Genomic DNA, 22,867 nt, shown 5'->3' with positions numbered 1-22,867 from the left:
TCAGTCGGTTTGCGGCAGGTCAAGTTGCCTTTAAAAGGTCAGCTAGCCTGACAGCTGCAAGTTTCATCTATGTTTTTGCTCATTTAGCGCCAAATTTTGACGCCTTATTCCAATTTTGCTGACAACTTGGGACGGTTATCATTATGGTAAGCGATGTTTGGTGTTAGAACATGCATTTAAAGGAGTTTTGGGTCTTTAGACGTGATTTTTACATGCATATCGTGTAAGATACATGACTGGGGAGGGGGGCACCATGTGTGAATGGCATGTTTTTGGTATGCATGAAATGCAGAAGTCTTTTGTCATGTGGGGTTAGTCACAATGGACGATCTGTCTGTCTATACCTCGATGATTTGACGTAACTGTATTGCGGAAATTAGAGAGAAGTCACGTTGCAAAATCATGCAATTATTACAATTGATAAACTGTACCTATCCAAATTTGTACCTAATTTGTACCAGCATATGGCATCTACATATTGATATGCATATGCATGGAATATACACATAACATTAAGCATTCTATTAACATGCATGTATATTATTAAAAAGAAAGTGAACCCGGAATTTTGCTTTATGGTCATTACATGTATTATGGTTGCTATCAAAGAACTTTGTACTAGTAATATTGTATCTGCAATCTATGTCCATTTTTGGAGATGCTGAAGGTATGAGGACACTGTTTCCCTGTTGTATAGAACAAAACAATGTGCATCATCTTGCAAATACTCTCATTCACTCACTCACAAACTCACATCACTGTAGACATTGTTTAAAGCTATCTGATGAAAATGCCCCTACTGTACTTGGTGACAGCGAGTTCCGCTCTGCGATAGTTCTAGGAAAGAATGAAATCTTGAACACCTCAATCCTTGGTTGATAACTCTGGTACTTGAAGGCATGGCTATTTCTTGTAGTAACACTAACAGAAACACAACTGGTACTTGATAAGTGACTTGTATGTTCCCCTCTCATCTGCAGGCTGTGATTGGCACACAGCTGGTGGTTTCCATGGTGATGGCCAGCATCATCCAGAAGCTGCAGCCGCACTTCTCAGCCGCCAGGTGGCTCCTCAGTAGAAGGTACCAACAACATGTCAGGACGAGCAACATATAAAACTAGAAAAGTAACATTTGGAAAGCAAATGCATATGATAATGTTTACCTTTGCGTATGGTCCTCTTAATTCTTATTCAAACACATCCATTGTAACAGGAGTCTAAACCCCTCCTGCTATGAAGCTGCAACACAATGTAACCCAACACTATAGCTAGTTACCATGGTGACGGACTGCCTGATTTAGTCAGGTCAGAGGTCACTGTTTGGAGAAGGCGGTAAACATAAGAAATGCAAATGTATTTTCCTTTTCTCCAGACTAGTGCGGTACCTGCACCCCACAGACGATCACCTGAGAGAGCTGGCAGGGATACAGGCACCCAAGGGCAAGGGCAGGAAAAGGGATGAAAGGTGAATACATGTGCACTAAGTTCTCACAACTAGAGCTTTCGACCAGTCACCCTGGCCTTCCTCTGAGTCAGTAGACTGACCCAGTGAAGCTTGTCACGTGGCTTCTTTGAAGTGTGATGTCGACACTTATTAGCTTCAAAGAAGCCATGTGACAAGTCTCACTGGGTCAGTCTACTGAGGAAGACCAGAGTGACTTGTCGAAAGCTCTAGGTGAGAGAATTTTTTGTGTTGGATCTAAAGTTTTAACTCTAAACATGTAACTACCAACACAGATGAACTTTCAAGATAGTAATTTCTCACATCTTTTTCCTTCCATTTGCAGAAGAGCAGATGGAAAGACAGACAAGGAGTTCACCGTGCCATGTAACATCAACCTGGAACTGGAGACAGCCAAGGTGGAGAGAGTGGACATCATAGGTAGGGAGTCACATACACAACTTTCTTTCCCTTCTTCCTTCATTCCTTAGATTCCTTTTCTTTCCTTTTTCCCCTTCCTTTCTTCCTGTCTTCCTTCCTTCCTTCTGGTACAATGTCCAATGTAGACTGTGCAATGTAGATGTACATTTCTTCATTCATCCTTTAATTCTTCATTTCTTCCTTCCTTCCCCAGGTCTGCAGTTCTATGTAGAGTATCAGTGGCTGATAGACTTCTCAGCCTGTGCTCTAGTGATCTACATGCTCACAGAAGGGTACTACAGTCTGGTACACCATTCATTCTTTAATCCTTCTTTTCTTCCCTCCTTCCCCAGGTCTACAGTTCTATGTAGAGTATCAGTGGCTGATAGACTTCTCGGCCTGTGCTTTAGTGATCTACATGCTGACAGAAGGGTACTACAGTCTGGTACATCATTCCTTCATTCATCCTTTAACTTTTCATTTCTTCCCTCCTTCCCCAGGTCTACAGTTCTATGTAGAGTATCAGTGGCTGATAGACTTCTCAGCCTGTGCTTTAGTGATCTACATGCTCACAGAAGGGTACTACAGTCTGGTACATCATTCATCCTTTAATTCTTCATTTCTTCCCTCCATCCCCAGGTCTCCAGTTCTATGTAGAGTATCAGTGGCTGTGCTCAAGTGATCTACATGCTGACAGAAGGGTACTACAGTCTGGTACATCATTCATCCTTTAACTCTTCATTTCTTCCCTCCATCCCCAGGTCTCCAGTTCTATGTAGAGTATCAGTGGCTGATAGACTTCTCGGCCTGTGCTTTAGTGATCTACATGCTCACAGAAGGGTACTACTACTTCGCACAGCCCAGAGCAGAAGTCAATCTCAGTGTCATCTGGTGTCTCGTGGTTGTGGTCTTCATCCTGTATCCTTATATATACTTTGTGTTCACGGTAGCCAAAGTTCACAATCACAGTCTAAGAAAAATGGACATATTCACGGAACTTTATATTCATGGTGGTGACAGGTGCAGGAAATAGAAAGTCCAGGAATTATTTGTTAACTGTAATGATAAGTTCATGGTACAGAAGTGACAGTGAAAACAGTGAACATTATAAGGTACAGTGAAAAAAATCAGGAATTACAGTATCTTACATATATCATGCTTGTGGCAATGAAAGTGATCTTAAACTACGTTGGTGAAGGATAGACATCCAGGTAATGAGATATGCTAAGACTGTGTCCTCAAGAGTTGAAAAAACTTGGTTCCAATTGAAGCTCTGAAATAAAATGCTAATATTACTGTCTCTGACTCACTATCATGGCCCAAGTGAAAAAAAAAACACCAGTAGACCTTGACCTGTGGCCAGGTCGTTACTGTTAAGCCTGACGTCAGCGTACTTTACCGGGGACGACAGCGGGGAGAGGTCCATCTGTCTGGTGTTTGGGTTCTTCTTCCTGCTGGTCTCCATGGCAGCACTCATCACTAGTGAGAACATACTGGAGTTTGGACTGGATAGAGGTGGGTTTTTTCAGCACGTCGGCAGAACGTACTGCACCTGCGCGAAACCCGTAATGTATTGTTCATAGCACTTTGGCACAACGTCTCATATAAGGTTGTATTGGCACGTATAAGGTTAACATCCCGTCTGTACTTTCCAAATGTTATGTCGGAAAAGATGTCCTCTGCAACAGGCAAAATTCTAATGCAACGTTGACCAAAAATCCACCGAAAACCGTGAAAATACCGGGTTCTGCGCAGGCGCAGTACGTTCTGCTGACGTGCTGTTTTTTACCATATACCATATAACACCATATTGGATAAGATAAGATAAGACAAGACAAGATAAGATACCAGATGGTGTTTGGGTTCTTCTTCCTGCTGGTCTCCATGGCAGCACTCATCACTAGTGAGAACATTCTGGAGTTTGGACTGGACAGAGGTGGGAAAGGCATCCAGTGAAGTTTTTAGCGCTTGGAAACCCATTTTCTCAAAGCCAATATTCTAGTCATTTATCTACATAGAGTGTTGAAACCACACTATCCCAATGTATATTGACCTGCAATTTTGGAGCAAAAATTACCAAACTTCTGATGGGAAATGGTCACTGGAAGGGTCCTGGGCTGATTTTTAGCGTACTGTACCTCCCAGAAAATTAAAGACTCATCTTTTTCTCTTCTCTTGCTCCAGCCTATGCCAGTCTGTCTGACACTATCGGTGGGTTTCTCGACTCACAAGGGGTGGAAACAAGGTAAGACTTCAATGCAAATTAATATGTGTATTTTTCTAGTTTGGAATGAAAAGATATGACTTAAAATCATGGCCATACAATTCCACAGACTGAGTTGCCATACGATTCTTCAGTGCTTCGTGCTACAAAATGTCTGTAGCAGTGTAAGGTAAGACAGGTTATAAAGCCATCTCTGATTGCCATGTTATGTTTGACTGCAGTACTGCCAGCTCCCCAAGCTCCAAGTTGATGTTTAAGGGCGTTCTGGCCGTGTACTCAGCCCTGGTCGGAGCTTTCCTCACCTTCAGTGGACTCCGTTTCGGCAAGATGCACCAAGACTCACTCCAGTACAGCAAGGAGAGCCCACTGCTACAGTAAGGCTGTTCTAGGACGTTCTTTGTTTTACTTTACACCCATAGTCAGGCATTTTATAGCTTTGCCTGAGTTTCTTTGTTTTGAATGCAATCATTATGCAATTGAGCTTGCTGTACATGTACCTCATGCTGCGAGGCTGATTTTCTTAATAAAACTGTAAAATGAAACTTGTAAATTGGGATTTTCTTAAAACACAACCAGTACTGTCTCTTAGGCCTAGAAAAACTTGATCAACAGATGAACTTTCATGAGGCCTAGGGAAAAAAAATTGTGTTTCCTGTTTCAGTCCTGAAAAATGCAGGGGACCACACACACACACACATAAGTCTAGGATTGGCAGTTTTTTTCTAGGGTTGGTCAGGAAACAGGAAATTTTTTCCTAGGCCTGACGGGTACAGAATGTTAGGTGTAATGTCACTATGATGTTGTCCATCCAGGCTGCTGCTGCACTTGAACTTCCTGTGGCCTCTGGTGGTGGTTCTGCTGTGGGTGAAACCACTGGCCAGGGGGTACGTCCTGCACCCCCCCTCACTGGGGGGTAACAGCACTGTGCCTGTAGAACCTCTGTGAGTATATATACTTTTACTACTTTACATACTACATGGACTACAAACATAATACACGTACAGTGGTCAAAATACTTTTTTTCAGTGCTTTACAATATTGCAGAAGAGTCAAAATTTGTAATTCTGCAATTTGGAAATACTTTCTGCAAATACACAAGCCTCCATACTACAATACTGGTCCTTGGGGCCAGGAGCGCCAAATCCTGTCATGGTAAAGAAGAACAAGGAAGCTGTAGCTGTACTACTCATATACATGTATATTACAATGTACCTATAAACAAATTTGGTTTCCCACCTGTGTTTAATTTAGGATGAGTGAACCCTGGTTTGAGACCAGTCGGCTGTACACCATTATTTTCTGCGTGGTCTTGCGACTTGTGCTGATGCACCGCTACCTGCAGTCATACCTGAACATGGCCCACCAGAGAATAGAACACGTCAAGAAACAAGCTGGCAGGATAAGTAACATGGAGATACAGAAAAGGGCAAGTTATAACTTTTATGAAATAAAGACTAAGCTTTAACTTCCAACACTCTTAACAGTCTTAGACTGCAGAAATGGGACTTACCCCAAATTTTTGGTTGACTCCATCAACCTTGTTTACGGAATTGACCCGTCTACTCTTGGAACGTGACGTCAGAGACACGTGTCCGTAGTAGCGAGTCATATGTGCCAGATAACTTGTGTCGCCCCCCGTCTCTGTTCAGGGGTAATTCAGGGTAAGTCCTATTTCTGTCGGTTGGAAGTTAAAGCTTAGTCTTTATTTCATAATGACTTATACCAACATAGATGAACTTTGATATCACGAAGGAAGTTTAAACTGTAATTTCCAGCACAAAATATTTGTGACATTCCTTCACTAAAGTTGTAAATTGTGAACATTTGAAAATTTTGGTAAGTCTAATATGTTATAACAGTTTTAACTTGCATCATGACTTCTACCAACACCATTGAACTTTCAATATTATTTTCATTTATGTGTCTATCTAGCTAATTAGTATATAACTAGTTTAGCTATTAAAGACTAGTTTTGATCATTTGACTGGAATCTGGATGTTTTTTCTCTCCACAGATTGTCCGAGTGTTTTTCTATCTCTGCGTGGTAGCTGTGCAGTATTTGGCACCCGTCGTATTACTTCTATTTTACACCCTTCTCCTCAAAACTTTAGGTAAGTAATTTTGAAATTTCCTGGGCCATAAAATGTACTCTTATGCTATTGTCTTATGTTACACCAAGAACAGTTACAAGCAGCTGGATATAATGTTGGAAACAGTCAATCATCAGTCAAAAAAATATTAAAAATCATGATCATTCCTGAAATCGTATCTAGTTGCTTGAGTAACTGACACTGTTTTTGGCCTATCTTATTACCATTATCTTGTTACAGATAGAAAGCATTCTCTAGTTGTTGTTAAGACTTTTACGTTATTCTGTTATCCTTCTACCCTATGTATCATGTTACTCAGTATGATGTACATGTAACATCATACTCTGATGTATGCATTTAGCCCCATGGGCATGAACATGCAAATAAAGATTCAATATTACCATGTTGTCTAACCTTCAATGACATATTGTCTTATGTATTTATGCCACACCAATTTCGAATTTCATGAGTTAAACTATTTTTTTTCTTTCGTCTTCCCAGGTGAATACTCGTGGACAGGGACCCATGTTCCAGATTCTGGAAACCTGACTAAAAACTTCACAGATTTCCCCTCACTACAACAGGTAGGAAACTTCATCCTTCTTTCTGCAACTCCTGTTGGAATAATTTTATATCTTAGATCCAACAAATACAGTAACACTACAGCAAAGACTACTACACACAGTAAAGTTTCAAATATGCTTGGGTTTCATGTAGGAAATTCTAGTATTGGATTATATTGGACCAGTCACTCTGGTCTTCCTGGTGCGACTGGCCCAGTGAGGCTTGTCACGTGGCTTCTTTGAAGTTTGACTTCAACACTGGGTCAAAGGTATCTGGTACATGATGTCGGCCCCCGTCGCGGTCAAAAAGACTATTTCCTGAGAGGGGTGAAGGAGGCTACTATTTACATCAGGGCCCATCAACCTTCACTTAACTGCGACGGGGGCCGACATCGTCTACCAGATACTAAAAGTACCTTTGACCCAGTGTTGACGTCACACTTCAAAGAAGCCATGTGACAAGCTTCACTGGGTTAGTCTACTGAGGAAGACCAGAGTGACTGATCGAAAGCTCTAGGCGAGAGAATTTTTGTGTTGGACCAAAAGTTTTAACTCTAAACATGTTACTACTAAGTTTTACACAGATAAACTTTCATGATAGAACCTGACTATATTCACCAAAGTTCATGTTTCAGAATAATAAATTTTAGATTGAACAAATACAGTAACTACTAAAGACTCAGTCACATTTTCAAACATGCCTGTGTTTCATGCTGGAAAAACTAATAGACGGTCACCGAAAGGTCAACTGAATGAAAAGACTTGGTTGTGTAAAAAGAGTCTCTTCACTCAGTGCCTTACCAACCTGATGAAACTATTCACGGATGTTACACTTAAATCCCCAGGTTGCCGGAGACGATGAACCTGTGAAGCAGGCAGCCCAGCAGCTGACCTTGGCCTTTGCCAGTCTCAGAAACATCTTCTCAGCCGTGTTCTTCAGAGGGGTGGTCTCCTACCTGTGTTGGTGGTCTGCCACCGCAGTTTTTGTCACCACCGCATTCGGAATGATCTACCACTCAGTGTTCAACATATAGGAGTATTTGCATTACATAATTTTTTTATTTACTTCATAGGTCACCACAAAACAAGGCTCATGGGAGTCACTCAAAATGTTTTGGGTTACTGTACAGACAGTGAGGACAGATGTTTGTTGACCTTAGATGTGAAAAGTTTAAGGTTATACTCATAAGGGAAACAATCACGAGGTAGCTTATTCCATAGTGATGTTGTTTGCTGCAAGTTGTTGCATTGTACATGTATTTCTTACCATGTTAGTTTTGATATCTTCATTTTGTTCTTGAGAGAGATGGTCTCACACCTAGATTAGTGGTCTGCCACCGCAGTTTTTGGTCACCACCACATTTGAGACAGGTATTTGGTATTCACTCAACGTATAGAGTGTAATTTTGTGCGGTAATTGACGTTTTTGTCACCATGTTGGTTTTTGGTCATTCGAATCCCTTGTGTTCTTTGGAGAAATGGTCTCAAACCTACATTGTAGGTCTGCCACCATAGGTCTTGTCACCATTGCAGCTGGAAGAATACTAGTAGTACTAGTACCGTCTTCAGCATAAATTTAATGTACATTTTGTACATGTATATTAAGTACTTTCAGTTAGACGTACAAGTAGAAGTACTCAGATTGATAAAGCCACATGGTATTTGCAGAACTACCGGTACTTAAGTTTTACAAAAATACGACACAATCATTTAACACTAGCCACTTTGTGGCATCCAATGTTCAGGTGGCCAGGCAAGCAGGCACGCGATCAAGAGGTTATGGGTTCGATTCCCGGCATTCCTGGAAAATGCATTTGACACAACTTTCCAGATGTACCTTTGGAGTTAAAGGTGGTAGAAGGAGAGGGATGGGCTCTGCCTTTCTATACTGTACCCTAGATACAGTGGATTAACAACCCACTTTCCTTATACTGCCTTAAAAAGGCTATGGGGCGTTTACCTTTCTACAATGTACACGTAAACTGAATTTACCTGAACTGCAGAGAGATGTTCCTGTATATCTCTGAGCTTGATGACAGGTAGCCTCTGGTACTGGAGCAGCTCCGTGGAACACAGTCTTGATGTAGCTGTCAGTGCCACTCTTGAAGCCATTGACACTGCTCTGGTGAACTACTTTGAACTTCTTGCTTTGAACTGCTCTGGTGAACCACTTTGTCTGGATACTGTTCACATTAAACAAGAACGACACCAGATACTTGGAATTCCTAGCAAAGCCAAATGAACACTACTTAGACAAAGATTATGTATACAAACTCCTTGCCATGGGTGAATTCCCTCATGTATAGTCATAACGTTGTGTAGTTTTGTTCTTCTTAGTGAAAGAGTATGTAAGAGTCATTGGTAGAAAAAAGTATTTCAAGTTATACGTTGCACAATCATTATGATTAAGTAGTACAGTAGTATGAATTTACAAGAAAACGTTTGTTGTCTTTTGCTGTATTTGCTTCAATCGATGTTTTCTAGGGGTTTTTTCTCTAGTCTCATTTCCTCATGTTGATATATTATGTCAAGGGAATATACAAGTAACAAGACTGCAAAAGTTTGGGTATCTCTCCACATTTTACTTACGCTTATAACACTTTTTTAGTCATAATCTTATTTTTTAAACACCGTTCATTTGATAACGATAGCCAGCATTTCATGCCAACCTACACCAAAGTTAGAATATATCCGATTCGTATCAATGACATACTAGGATATATAAGGATATATTGTTGTATTGTTAATAATATGATGTTTCTTTCACCTGACTGTTATCTAAAAGAGGGTTATCTAACTCACAGATAGCCTACATGTATTTTTGTTGCTGTTTGACATAATAAGAAAAAAGGAAATTCCTTCAATTTTTCTCAATCTCAAAGGCAGATAATGGCTGTGTTAGAATTTTTGCGCAGTAGAAACTATGTAAAATTTCCTTGAATACTATTATAATAGTATATTCAAAGCTTGTATCTATTTCTCATAGCCACTTTCAACTAGTATTTTGTCAAATGGCTAGGTTAGGTGGCATTAGATTTGATCTCTGACACTAGATGTTGTCTTTAATAGGAAAGGCACTTTAACACAAATTTCCTCACTCCACCAAAGGAGTTTTCTTTAACCTCCTTGCTCCACCCAGGTGTAAAATGGGTACCTGACTTCGGTTGGGGAGATACATGTAGAAGGCTGTGGAAGGAGAGGGAAGGGCTCTGCCTTCCGATACAGTACCCTAGACTTAGTGGTTTAAACCCACATGTATTCAGACCTGGCTTTTTTGGTCATGCTGGGACCATGGCGGGTCCGTTTGAGGCCCACCCCCTGTAACTCAACAACCACTTATTGTAGGGCCACAAAGTGTTCAGAAAATGGTGTAGTAGTAGTAGAATTAAATCATAACGACTTTGGTCATTATGACGTCATTTATGTGAGTTTTTTTTTTTGGCTAAAACCATCAATATATATTTTTTTCGTAAAACTCAATTGTTGCCAGATATATTTTAGGAAAAAGCACCAAATTTGATGGTTCTAGCGCAAGCCGTCCAGGCACTATCTGAGATGAAAGTTGGCGTGGGCCTCAAATTCAAAGACCCCCTCCCCTCCGGGCTGAATATAGGGCTAACAACATACTGCCCCTACAGCCTCTAAAAGGCTGTGGGACCTTCACCATTTCCAACTAAAGCCCTTGGTCTCCCTCTCTCTGGACTTGGCAGCGACCGAACGCTGGTGTTCGGCTACCCTCTGATGCTGCATGTATCTGCAACAAGGAGAGTTACAACTTTAGATCCAACACAAAAAATTCTCTCACCTTGAACTTTCAACCAGTCACTCTGGTCTTCCTCAGTAGACTGATCCAGTGAGGCTTGCCACGAGGCTTCTTTGAAGTGTGACGTCAACACTGGGTCAAAGGTATCTGGTAGACGATGCCGGCCCCCGTTGCACTTCAGTGTAGGGTGATGAGCCCATTATCGTACCTGACCTTATTCTTCGTCACCCCTACCCACCTACTAAAGGAGATATACAAAAGTAACGCCCTCCTTTCTCAGTACTGGAAACCAGAGCTGAAGTGGTCCTCAGCACTGGAATTCCAGTGCTGAAACTTTCTCGGCACTGGAAACCGAGAGCTGAGAAAACGTTCAGCTCTGGAACAGAGCCGTCCAGCACTGTAATTCCATATTTGCCCCTGGCCACTAAAACCTATACGTACCCCCTGACGGCTTCGATGCCCATACGGCACACATTCAGTGGCGGGTATGAGAGCGGATTCCCGTCCAGACGCAGACTCTGCAGGCAGGTGAGGCGGTGTAGTTCCTCAGGAAGTCGCTGCAGGGCGTTCCTACCGAGCCACAGGACTCTCAGCTTGGAGAGGAGACACAGCTCGTTCGGAAGGGAGGACAGCTGGTTGTTCTGGACCATCAGGGTGTCCAGGCTTGCAAGATGTCCAATCTGCGAAGTACCGTGATATGAAGGTTAGTTATCCCACTTTTACTTGAGGGCCGGCAATGCGTTTACAGGTACTAAGCAAATTTAGGAGGCCCGGAAAACGTGTGTGTTCTTCCTATAACTTAGTCTCTTTCGCAGACTTCTGAGGTAGCGGTGTTAACGTTTTTTGGGGGAGCGACGCGATGGGACGGTTTTGCCGCCGAGGGAGATTGCCTGGAGAGAGTTGGCAACTCCCCGGCAAAGTCCCTCGGCGGCAAAACCGTCCCTCCGCCGACTTACCGACAAACCGACTTACCGTTGCCGGAAGTGACGTCAGTGCGTTGTTGTCCAGCACCAGGATCTTGAGGTTCCGGAGGTTGCCGATTTTGTCCGGGATGACCGTGAACTTCTGTCCAGTCCCCTGGTCCAGATAAAGCTCCCGGAGACTGACCACGCCGCAGACCTCCACCGGAAACTGCTGGAACTGGTTGTTCTGCAGCAGAAGTTTGGTGAGGGATTCAGACAGCTGGGCGAAGTTGCCGGGTAGCCTGGTTAGGTTGTTCCAACCGAGGTGGAGGAGCTCCAACTTTCTGAGGAGGCAGACCTGTAAACATAGACCATAGTACCAGAGTTATCAACCAAGGATTGAGGTGTTAAAAATGTCGGCACACCCAAGTTATATCAACTTACTTTATGCCGTCACCAACGCGTAGGACAAATACGGAACAGGAAAATACTAATTTTTGAGTTAAGTGAGGAAAGTCGTGTAAAGTGCCTTTCCCAAGGGCACAAGATCAGGACAGGACAGGCATGTCAGGACTCGAACTCGGGACCTCTTGGTTCCGAGACGAGCACTCTGCCGCTACGCCACACGACCCCACACCTGTGCGTTACCTTGATACTTTACCTTACCTTTACGTTACTTTCCCTTACGTTACGTTACGTTACCTTTACGTTACCTTACCTCTTCAGGTAACTCCTCCAGTTCCAGACTCTTCAGCCAGAGCTCCTTCACGTTCTGAAGATGTACGATGTTTCTGGGGACGCTGGAGAAATCGTTCTCGCCGAGGTTCAGATTTTCAAGCCCAACCATCTTCAGCACGACCTGTGGTAGCCCGAAGTGGTGTATGATGCAATGGTTAGTATTCTCGGTTTGTTTGTTTATTGTTTTTGCATTTACAAATAAAAACAAAATCCTACAATTGAGAAATAAATAGGCATGCCTGGGAGGACCGGAAACCTGGTGGTTTGTCTTTGGCCCTCCCCAATACAGAAACAGACCTTAACCTGGACCAGTCTATGGCGGTTGGGGTATTTTTTTCGGTGCTACTGAAGCTCTTCTAGGACAGCCTGCTCCAACCACGATAGACTGGATATCAGACCAGACTCCACGAGTCTCCTTTTGCAGGCTGAATAAATCGTAGAAATCGGTCTAAAAAGGGCATATAATTGGACAGAGGTGTTTCCCGGCCATCGAGGGTCCAATTGGCCCTTTTTAGGCCGATTTCTACGATTTATTCAGCCTGCAAAAGAAGTCTGGTGGAGACTACTACAGACCTCTGGGAAGGCCTGAAGCTTGTTCCTGTTGACGGTAAGTCGGAGCAGGTTGGGGAGCCTGGTGAGGGCATCGGGCAGGGCTGTCAGCAGGTTGTCTGCGGCGTACAGCTCGCTTGTGTCGGATAGAGTGAACAGCTCATCCGGCAGGGAGTGCAGACCTCTTCCGCGCAGGTCTGAGATCCACTTCCCCGTCTTACTGTCTCTGTAATGTTTAATATGTAGTCATTCAATCATTCATTCATTCATTACCTTCGCCAAGAAGGTTCGATGTTTTCAGTAGCGTCTGCCTGTTTGTTTGTGAGCAGCATAACTCAAGAAGCTTTATATGCATTGTCATGAAACATGGTAGGTGGGTAGGTCTTGATGAGATCTAGAACTGGTTAGATTTTGGGCCCCCTAGCGGCTTTCGTTTGTACTGCAGCAGAATTTCCAGTTTTCATATCTCATGATCTGGACATGCCAGGGATCGTGGCATTCTTGTTCATTCATTCATTCATTCTGATCATCCTGACGAAGGCGAGAGTGGTCGTTGAAAATTTGATCTCTGTGTCACCTTGTGTTGGAATAAACGTCAACATTCCACCATGATTACTACTAACATAGATGAACCTTTATGATAATGTACCTGTAAAGTTGGTCCCTTAGTGAAGGCTGCTGACTCGGTATGATCTTAAGGCACCCTGGGTCCACCATCCCTAGTTTGTCTTCCCTCACAACCGCCCACGGACCCGTAGGAGGCTGTTCCACCACTCGTACCTCCTCCCACAGGTGCAGAGTCAGCTGGGCCGGTCCGTTGGGGTGGTGGGGCCGGACTGTCTGGGCGGTCAGGGTTTGGACCAACGGGCTGTAGAGAGTTTTGTTATTCATCAAACCAAAGCAAAACAGTATAACAAGGACAGTGTGCCGCTGCACTTTCAACAGCACCACACTGTAAAATACAATTAACATATAAACACAAATACTAATGCTAACCAATTGTAAAAAAAAGTTATTGAACAGGAGTAACTATTACATGACCGAGATGACAGGACAAGGATGAAGAAGGTCCTACTTGATAGTGGGTGGCTTCAGCACCAGGTCAGTCGGCTCGTAGTCAACCTTCAGGCATGCCGGGTTCACCTTCCCCACCTAACAAACACATGACATACGCCAAGAAACAGTTACTTAAGAAACTGGATATGATTTTGGAAACGGTCAGAAGTTTCAGGTAGCATCCACTACCTTTTGTCAATGACACTGGAGCTCCTGTTCTGAAACAACAGGACCTACTTGACAAATTTGCCAGCCTCTACCAGGCTTCGGGAGGCGGCTGGAAAGAGTAGAAATCGGCCAAATAGAGAGATAGCATGCCAAGGAAGTTGGTCTGTTGGAGAGAACAGTTTGCCGCTCCCGAACTGCACTTTTCTTGCGGCAAACTGTTCTCTCCAGTAGACCAACTCCCTTGGCATGCTATCTCTCTATATTTGGCCGATTTCTGCTCTTTCCTGCCGCCTCCTGAAGCCTGGTAGAGGCTATAATTTGCATCATCCTTGTCATTTTCATATTAATTTTTCATTTCATTTCGTTTATCCCCACCTTGCCGTTGTGAACGGCCAGCCAAACTCCTCCCTTCCCCTGGATGTGTTGCTGGATGATCTGGACTCGGTCCCCGGCGGTCAGTTTTAGCAGGTAGTCCGGACCTGGAGCCGGCAGGGCCTGGACAACGGTCGCTCGGATCGTCCGTGCTGCCGGAACGGCTAGAAAACAAAATCTACCTGGATTTAGGGCTCCCGGCGTGCAAACATACAGCTAGGTGAAAGGATACAAGCATGTGAGTCCCACGTACCAACAACGTGCAATCACAGAACTAGTGATGGAATGCACAGACGTGGTAACCTCGCGTGCAGTGAAGAGACGCACGCTGTGTATTTCTTTACCTGTGGTACCAAAAGTATAGGTCCCGAGCCTGGAGCCTCATTTCTTATGAAAGGTACACTTTTCCAAACTTTGATGGTGGTTTATTAAGGGCCTATGTTTCTTTTGAAATGTAAGGTGTATAATGCGTTAGGATACAAATATATGGATTCAGATGTACCCTAACCCTAACACTAACCCCTACCTCTAACCCTAACCCTAACCCTTACCCCTAACCCCAACCCCTAACCCTAATTCTAGCCCCAACCTTAACCCTAACCCCTAACCCTAATTCTAGCCCCAACTGTACCCCTACCCCTAATTCTAGCCCCAACCCTAACCCTTACCCCTAACCCCAACCCCTAACCCTAATTCTAGCCCCAACCCTAACCCGTAACCCCTAACCCTAACCCCTAACCCTAATTGTAGCCCCAACCCATAACCCAACCCTTAACCCTAACCCTTAACCCTAACCCTAACCCCTAACCCTAATTCTAGCCCCAACCCCAACCCTAACCCTAACCCCTAACCCTAATTCTAGCCCCAACCCTAACCCCTAACCCTTACCCCTTACCCTAATTCTAGCCCCAACTCTAACCCTGACCCTAACCCTAACCCCTAACCCTTATTCTAGCCCCAACCCTAACCCTTACCCTAACCCTAACCCCTAACCCTAATTCTAGCCACAACCCTAACCCTTAGCCCTAACCTAACCCCTAACCCCTAACCCTAATTCTAGCCACAACCCTTACCCTAACCCTTAACCCTTACCCCTAACCCTAACCCTAACCCTAACCCTAACCCTAACCCTAACCCTAACCCTAACCTAACCCTAACCCTAACCCCTAACCCTTAACCTAACCCTAATTCTAGCCCTTTACCCTTACCCCTTACCCTAATTCTAGCCCCAACCCTAACCCTAACCCCTAACCCTAATTCTAGCCCCAACCCTAACCCTTACCCCTAACCTAACCCCTAACCCCTAACCCTAATTCTAGCCCTAACCCTAACCCCAACCCTTAACCCTAACCCCTAACCCTAATTCTAGCCCCAACTCTAACCCTAACCCTAACCTCTAACCCTAATTCTAGCCCCAAACCTAACCCCTAACCCTAACCCTAACCCTAACCGTAACCCTAACCCTAACCCTAAACACTGTCCATTATAAATGGGATGAAATTTAACAGCTTGATGTATATGTTCGTAATATATAATAGGTATATGGCGTTGGTTTCGATTGCTCACCTTCATCGAGTGCCAAATTATGCACTCCAGCGGCTGCAGTTGCCGCATCGTAGGCAGGGGGCGCTGTCTCAAGTTGTCCCTGTAATCCTGTTTAAGGCAACACCAAGTAATTTTTATGGATGACGTCCCCTGGAGACCCTAAATCTAATGCAAAAGTGCGAAAAACAATCCCAACGCATCCCTCTGATCTAAAACCGGTATCACCAGCCACTACACCACGTCACTGAAATGCCATATGCAAAAATCCAGCAAAAAATGCTACTAAACCACAGGAATACAAAGCTGGTATTGTGAATTTTCGGTAGTGCATAGCGACATTTACGACAAGCCGGCACATGCTGGCCTTTTGTGGCATTTATGAGTCTGCACTGTACTGATCATGAGTTCTTGAGTTCAGCTTTAGTAGCCTGGGTGCCGTTCTCTGTAGTTACCGCCGGCTCCCTATATACTGTCACTAGCAATTAAGAGTATGGAGGATGGCACCTGCATCCAAGGCCAGAGCCTAGGAGAACGTTATTTTATTTTTAGAACACGCGAAATCTTTTCGTGAACGTACTGCCTCTGCCCTGTGTCGTCGCCACGTTTTTGGACGATGGTGGAGATAAGATCCGGGGCATCATACGTTTCGGACGAGCCGTGGATGTCGCGCGGATGCCATTCTTAATTTAAATCAGTGTGGCTTTAAATGTTGTAAACTAAAACAAAACTATATTTCAGTAACTCACCAGTGTTGAATACAGGATCTTCCATGTGCTCTTGTACGTCACCAGACGTGACGTCATCAATTGTGTAATTTTCCTAATATGGGGGAGTGAAGAGGGGACCATGACTCATATAGTCTGAGTGAGAATGCACTATGGTATAGGGTGGTTATTAATTATTAATAATTTCTGCTTTAATGATCCATCATTTCCTTCAATGTTGCTTTTTAACATTCAAAATGATGGTGAAACGTACAATTCCTCTGGAAATATAGAAAGGTCCGTATAGAAGATTACCTGTATGTGAAATAATTTGTAGGTATTATATTGTAGTGCTAAAGCTGTGGAAGACGAAATACACTTTATCTCAAACTGTTCGTTTCATAACAACGCTCGAAATTAATTGTCTATTCAAACTTCTACAATTTATGATCTTATCTAAAAAAAATATTCTTCTATTAACTACCCAAAACCCACAAATTTTGGAAAAGGTGGGACATTACGTCTTCCATGGTTTACAAAAGAGAAGTCAAACCTTTCAGACATAGTTTTAATTAGACATAGCTATTATAGTTTTAGTTTATTTTTTATAGCTAAACTTTTATTATGTAGATTTTCAACGTATTTTGTACTTTGTTTCAGTGTTCTTTTATCCTTATTATTTGCCATTAGCCTTCGGATAGAAATTTGCAATAAACTTATCCTATAAACCCTATAGTTCAATACTAATTGTGTTTGGACTAGTCCATTGCGTGGGTGGGGTTCATCGGAGTTCGTCCGAATACCTTTGATTCCAACTAATATTTTACCCAGACATACTAAAATTGTAAGTTTTACTGAGTTATTTCATGTAGCCCGAAATGACGCCTGCACTCTACAACTCACCTTGCTCATGGTTGTTCCCCGTTTGTGTTTTTTAGGATCGGCCTGGGATCGTAATTCATGGATTTTTGGCACAGGAGTAGTTGGGTGTGTCCTCTGACGGAAATGGTTGTTGTTGTCGTTGGCCGCTTGCTGAAAATCGCACGACAATTTAAGACCGTACAGCACGTGAGTGTTACGATAAACAAATCTCTAAAATGATAAAAAGTACGAGTACTAACATGCATATATCACAGTTGTAAACCTTATAACGTACCTTACATGCAGTTACTTGGGGTTTACGTCGTTTGTCTGTCTACTTCCGGGTTGGAAAGAGCTGGCGTACTGAGCGCAGCAGAACGTAAATGACAAACTGCTCAACACCAGTCTTCAGATTATTGGAACAAAAATGTTATAAAAGCTTAGAACAAACTGAGTATAAAATGAAAATGATGTTAGGGGCTTATGTTGCTAATGTAAATGTAAATACAAAAGAAAATGGTAGATTTTGAGAGAACAACTTCAGGTTCATTTGCTCGCCTTGTGCCCTCTTTGTTTTGGTCGCGTGCCAAGTCAAGCATACATTATGTTGTAGCTAAGCCCCTCTCACTCATTCAAGAATTTGGCCTCCCAGACGCTGACCGAGCGCCCACCGACCATGGTATGGGGTGGGTGGTTTAAAACATGTTTAAAACATTCGTGGGGCGTTAGGGAGGTTCGATCATAGGCTGGTTTTCGACCCTATTAAAGTCACTACTACTGACAAATAAAATATAATATGTTTGGACAGGAAAAAAGTAAGTAAGTCAGCAGTGTTCGGGGCGTATTCAGGGATCAAATTTAAGCCAAATTCGTTTAGATTCATGTACAAAAGGTAGGCGTGGCCTAATTCTAGGAGTGCGACCTGTTCGGTTGGTGGTCGGGAACAAATTCGTGGAAAGTTCGTGAATATGTGACAAGGGGACTTAATATCTTGCTTTACACTTACCGTGACGCGTACTTTACTAACTGGGGCTGAAAAAGAAAAGTTTAGTTGCAGCGAAGTGTAAACTTTTCATCCAATAATATTGATGGAAAAATTGACTCAACGAATTGGATTGTTTTACCCATTCATCGGTCTATTTTTAGACTGGAAATCCATTTGGTGAGGCAGTTTTCTAATTGCCGAGTCAAATGTCTAAGCTTTAACCAAGTTATCTGCCAACTCAGATGCGTTTATGCTGTTAAGTATAGCTATTTGATGTACTTTCATGCTGTGATGTAGTTAGAGAAATACTGGCTGAGAAATATTGGCTGACAGGCTTTGGGGTGTCGGAGCTTTTTACTGATAAACGTGTTACAATGTGCCAGGAACATCAGATTCTGACTTCGTCACATAGTTGCACCAACCACATAAGTTTAGAGTTTTAGCCACGCTGCCAAATGGCTGCCGTCTCGGTTCTATTGTAGAATTTGATCATTTTATATTTCGTGTTCTGGACATGTTAAAACCGTAGAGTATACTGAGTGATAGATAGCCCTTGTACTTTGGAAAAAGTGACATGGTTCTATGTTTAGAGTTAAAACTTAAGACCCAACACAAAGAAGTTCTCTCACCTAGACCTTTCGACCAATCACTCTGGTCTTCCTCAGTAGACTGACCCAGTGAAGCTTGTCACGTAGCATCTTTGAAGTGTGACGTCAACACTGGGTCAAAGGTATCTGGTAGACGGTGTCGGCCCCCGTCGCGGTTCAGTGAAGGGTGATGGGACCTAAAATATATAGCATCCTTTGTGTTGGATCTAAAGTTTTAACTCTAAACATGTAACTACCAACACAGATGAACTTTCATGATAGTATAAAGTAACACTGGGTCAAAGGTATCTGGTAGACGGTGTCGGCCCCGACTACCAACACAGATGAACTTTCAAGATGACATAGTTCTAGGCTCTCTACCAACTTTATTTGAACACGTTTCGGTATGACCTTGCTGACAGATTAATCACTGTCTACGCATTTTATATCTCGTGTTATGGATATGGTAAAACCGCAGAGTGTATTGAGTGATAGATAGCCCTTGCACTCTGGACAAACTGACATAGGTCTAGGCCCTCTACCGAATTTATTTGGACACGTTTCGGCATGACCTTGCTGAAAAATCAATCACTGTCTATGCTGCTAGAGGCTTGTAATGACGTTGTGGCAACGATAAAACCTGTACTTGACAACTTTGGCGTTCTGCCAAACGACTCAGCCTGGCGCCAACTTCATGGCAGAACCCTTGGCAGAAAGACAAATATGGTTATGAGCGATGATCTCCGGAAATAGCGCGCAGGCGTGTTTGGCATTAAGGAAGTTTAACTACGGCTGTCAATGTAGCTACTCAAGGGGTCGATTCGTACGTGCAGAAAGAACTAATATTTGATATGAAAAATGCAGACAATACGTTGTACATTACAATTATTTAGCTAGCTTCATAATCATTAGATAGCTTTAAAAAATGTCTAGAGTTAGATGTTCAAGGGTTAGGTGTAACAAGTCGATCGGTGTAATGTAGCCAGCTGCCGCCGCGCCGCGTGCCTGCGAAGCTGGTGTGTTACGCCGAAGGGCGGTTATACCGGCTATACAGATACAGATACAGAATACAGGTTTTCCTTTTTGCTGTCTTTCGGATACTTGTCTTTTTGATGATCACTCTAACCACAAACAGACGCTAACGGAAACATTTATTCTTTTTTCAGTGATAAAACACGCCACTCAATTCAATCATATAGTTACTACCCGAATGCATAAAATCAATTCTTAACTCACACCTTATAAAAGCGTAACTTAAAGGTTCCATTTCTTCCTTTTACGTAATGCCATAATTAAAGATTTCATGCGGCTGCGGCACGAACTGTGATTACTTCGTCAACAAGGTCATCGAAAACGGGTCACTAAATTATTTATCCCAAATAACCAAATTACCACAATCACGACCGCCCAATCGATGTCAATAAACCGTAAACGTCACACGTCAAAGACATAATCCCCCAGGAAACACAGCGGTCCAAAATTATTCCATCGAAACGGGAAGAATAGATATTATAGGGTCCCCGGGCCAAAATTTCACCGTTAAGAAAACGTACGTTATGTGGTGTGAGTTGTGACGTACCTATTCAGGTTTACCCTCATCCATTTACTTCTAAATAATTTCTACAATTCCACTTTGTTTAGGAAATCATTTTCGTGAATTTATCATTGAATTTGATGCAGATTTTATTCGATAAATATCTCCATATATCTATATATCTCTATCTATGTAGTATCTCTATCTGTCTGTATCATTCTCTCTCTCTCTCTCTCTCTCTCTCTCTATACTACATCTCCTCCTCTCTTAATTACTACTAAGTTCAGACAATAGTTGGTATAGTATAAGTATAGATTTGTATCTATGACATAGGGCATTTATATTGCAACGTATAATTCCATTGTTACATATTAGGCCCTACATTTAACCATAGATGCAATGAATTCATTACCTTTATTAAGTTATGTCAGACTTTTCTTTTTCTAGTTTTGTCGTTTTTTTTATGCGAAATCTGTACCAGCCGAGCTGCCTGTATGTTTGGTGTTCATATTGACATTTTCAAACGGACAATGTGCCAAATGAAATGAAATGTAATTCTACCTCCAGGGTGGCTTTCGACTTTTGGCAATGTGTCAGAGAGAAATCGATACAGGTTCACGATGAACAGCATACTCTGCCCATAACAATGAAGTAGATAAATAAGTAAGCATGCCACCCGTATTGTTTAAAGGCATCCAATGCGATTACAGGGCACATAAACTGGAAGTGTTCTGAAGAAGGCAATCTTTGTGATATTGACACATACTGCTTCACATTAGCACATTTAAATCAGCATTTCATACTTTCGGCATTTGAAACTGAAGAAACAAGCCCCAAGATGAGTCCTTTATTTTATGGGTGGTGCCCTGAATATCAGCCAAGGGTCCTCCCAGGAACCATTTTCCGTCAGAATTTGGGTATTTTTGTTCCATGAGGGTCAATATACATTGGGATATTAGTGTGGTTTCAACTCAGATATGTAGATAGGTGACTAGAATATTGGCTTAAAAATCGGGCTTCCAAAACTGCACTGGATGTCTTTAACAGGTGCCTATGACAGGTAGACACCGTGACCACCCATGGCCATCAACGTTGCAGTGCATAAATGACCATTTACGCCCGCAAACTGCATCTCTTAATGTAATGTCGAACAGAGTGATTGTCCGTCGCAATGGCTATCGTTATACGACCCAAATGAACAACCAAAAGGTGTTATCGATTTAAAGGATTGCTGTTATTTCAGGCAATCACGGCCAGGTGCTGCCCAAGTAGGTTTTAATAGCTGGTATTGCTGTCTGTCATCGGGTTGTGTAGCTGTACTATAGACAGCAGAAGGTATTGCTAGCTGTCACGGGATTCTGTAGCTGTTCTAGCCAGGCAGTTAAAGGAGTTCTTGCCAATAGCTGGCATTGCTGCCTGTCACCGGCCTGTAGTTGTACACGACAGCAGCATTTCTTACCAATTCCTGGTTTTGGTGACTGTTACCGGATTGTGTGGCTGTACTAGCCGGCAGCAGCAGGGCTTCTTACCAATAGCTGTCTTTGCTGTTTGTAACTGGATTCTGTAGCCGTACACGACAGCAGGAGTCCCTACAAATAGCTAAAGAAGTTCTTGTAAATAGCTGGCATTGTTCTCCGTCACCTGATTGTGTAACTGTACAAGGCAGCAGGAGGTCTTAATCTTACCAATACCTGCTATTGCTGCCTGTCACAAGATTCAGTAGCTGTACCGTAAACGACGACAGCAGGAGTTCTTAGCAATAGCTGCCTACCAAATTATGCTACCAAAATTCTATCGTTGGGTAGGCAGGAAAAGCTGCCATGCCAAATTCCAGTTTTCGTATGAATTGGATTGAGTGTTAGCCTCCTGTCATTTCTACCAATCATTGCACGGCACCGCACACACAACTTCGTACTAATAGCTTGTATTGGTGCCATCCATCGGATGCTACCATTGGGTAGGCAGTATAAGCTCGTTATGCCATAGTGGAGTCGTCGTATTTTCTGGAGTTATGTGGAGTGCAGACGTGTGTTGCATGGTCTCGGCTGTCACGAGACTTGAGTGATCACCCACCACAGCTGGCTGCTTCGGAAGGAATTCTTTGGGGTGTTCAGAAGTCAGAGGAATAACGGAGGTGACTGCAGATGGCTAATTTCTCTGAAAGGTGACGGCTTGTTTTTGGTAAGTACAATTCAGAGACTAAAACTATATTATGATGTGTCTTTTCTTAGCAAAAAGTGTGGATGATCATTTCTATTGTTGAAACTTTTATACTATATTCAAGAAACTGTTTTTCTTGGTTGGTGACACCACTCTTTGGAGCACAACAAAATCCCGGTATTGCAATCATACATATTATGGTAAA

At 42.8% G+C, this 22,867-nt stretch overlaps 2 protein-coding genes across 2 annotated transcripts; one reads left to right on the top strand and one right to left on the bottom strand.

Moving 5' to 3' along the window:
- The first annotated feature begins 18 nt into the window (after window positions 1-18).
- LOC109468927 (transmembrane protein 161B-like) lies at window positions 19-7,797 on the top strand. The gene is given in 17 exon segments (XM_019767308.1): window positions 19-146; window positions 981-1,081; window positions 1,373-1,465; window positions 1,788-1,889; window positions 1,933-1,989; window positions 2,076-2,193; window positions 2,196-2,262; window positions 2,362-2,409; window positions 2,623-2,779; window positions 3,225-3,376; window positions 4,046-4,106; window positions 4,307-4,459; window positions 4,898-5,026; window positions 5,337-5,511; window positions 6,100-6,196; window positions 6,677-6,759; window positions 7,584-7,797. Coding segments are annotated over 17 exon segments (1,785 nt in total). The 5' UTR covers window positions 19-143; the 3' UTR covers window positions 7,773-7,797.
- A 2,601-nt stretch (window positions 7,798-10,398) lies between these two features.
- Window positions 10,399-15,858, bottom strand: LOC109468478 (leucine-rich repeat and death domain-containing protein 1-like). Its single transcript, XM_019766722.1, has 9 exons — window positions 15,853-15,858; window positions 14,290-14,502; window positions 13,766-13,842; window positions 13,340-13,558; window positions 12,715-12,916; window positions 12,122-12,262; window positions 11,474-11,761; window positions 10,943-11,181; window positions 10,399-10,492 (listed from the first exon to the last, which is right to left on the bottom strand). Exons 1-9 carry the CDS (start codon window positions 15,856-15,858, stop codon window positions 10,399-10,401), a joined length of 1,479 nt encoding a protein of 492 aa, XP_019622281.1.
- Between the last annotated feature and the right edge of the window lie 7,009 nt (window positions 15,859-22,867).

Source organism: Branchiostoma belcheri, unplaced genomic scaffold (genome assembly GCF_001625305.1).
Source record: "Branchiostoma belcheri isolate BF01 breed outbred unplaced genomic scaffold, Haploidv18h27 scaffold2, whole genome shotgun sequence".
NCBI classification, from domain to species: Eukaryota; Metazoa; Chordata; class Leptocardii; order Amphioxiformes; family Branchiostomatidae; genus Branchiostoma; species Branchiostoma belcheri.
The sequence above is the reverse complement of the archived record's forward strand: the minus strand, read 5'-3'. Positions and strand labels throughout refer to the sequence as shown.

Coding starts and splice junctions, on each gene's coding strand:
- LOC109468478 (XM_019766722.1), bottom strand. Junction 12,263..12,714: donor AGCTTCAGGCCTTCCCAGAG/GTCTGTAGTAGT, acceptor GGGCTACCACAG/GTCGTGCTGAAGATGGTTGG. Junction 10,493..10,942: donor GGCATCGAAGCCGTCAGGGG/GTACGTATAGGT, acceptor TCCTTGTTGCAG/ATACATGCAGCATCAGAGGG.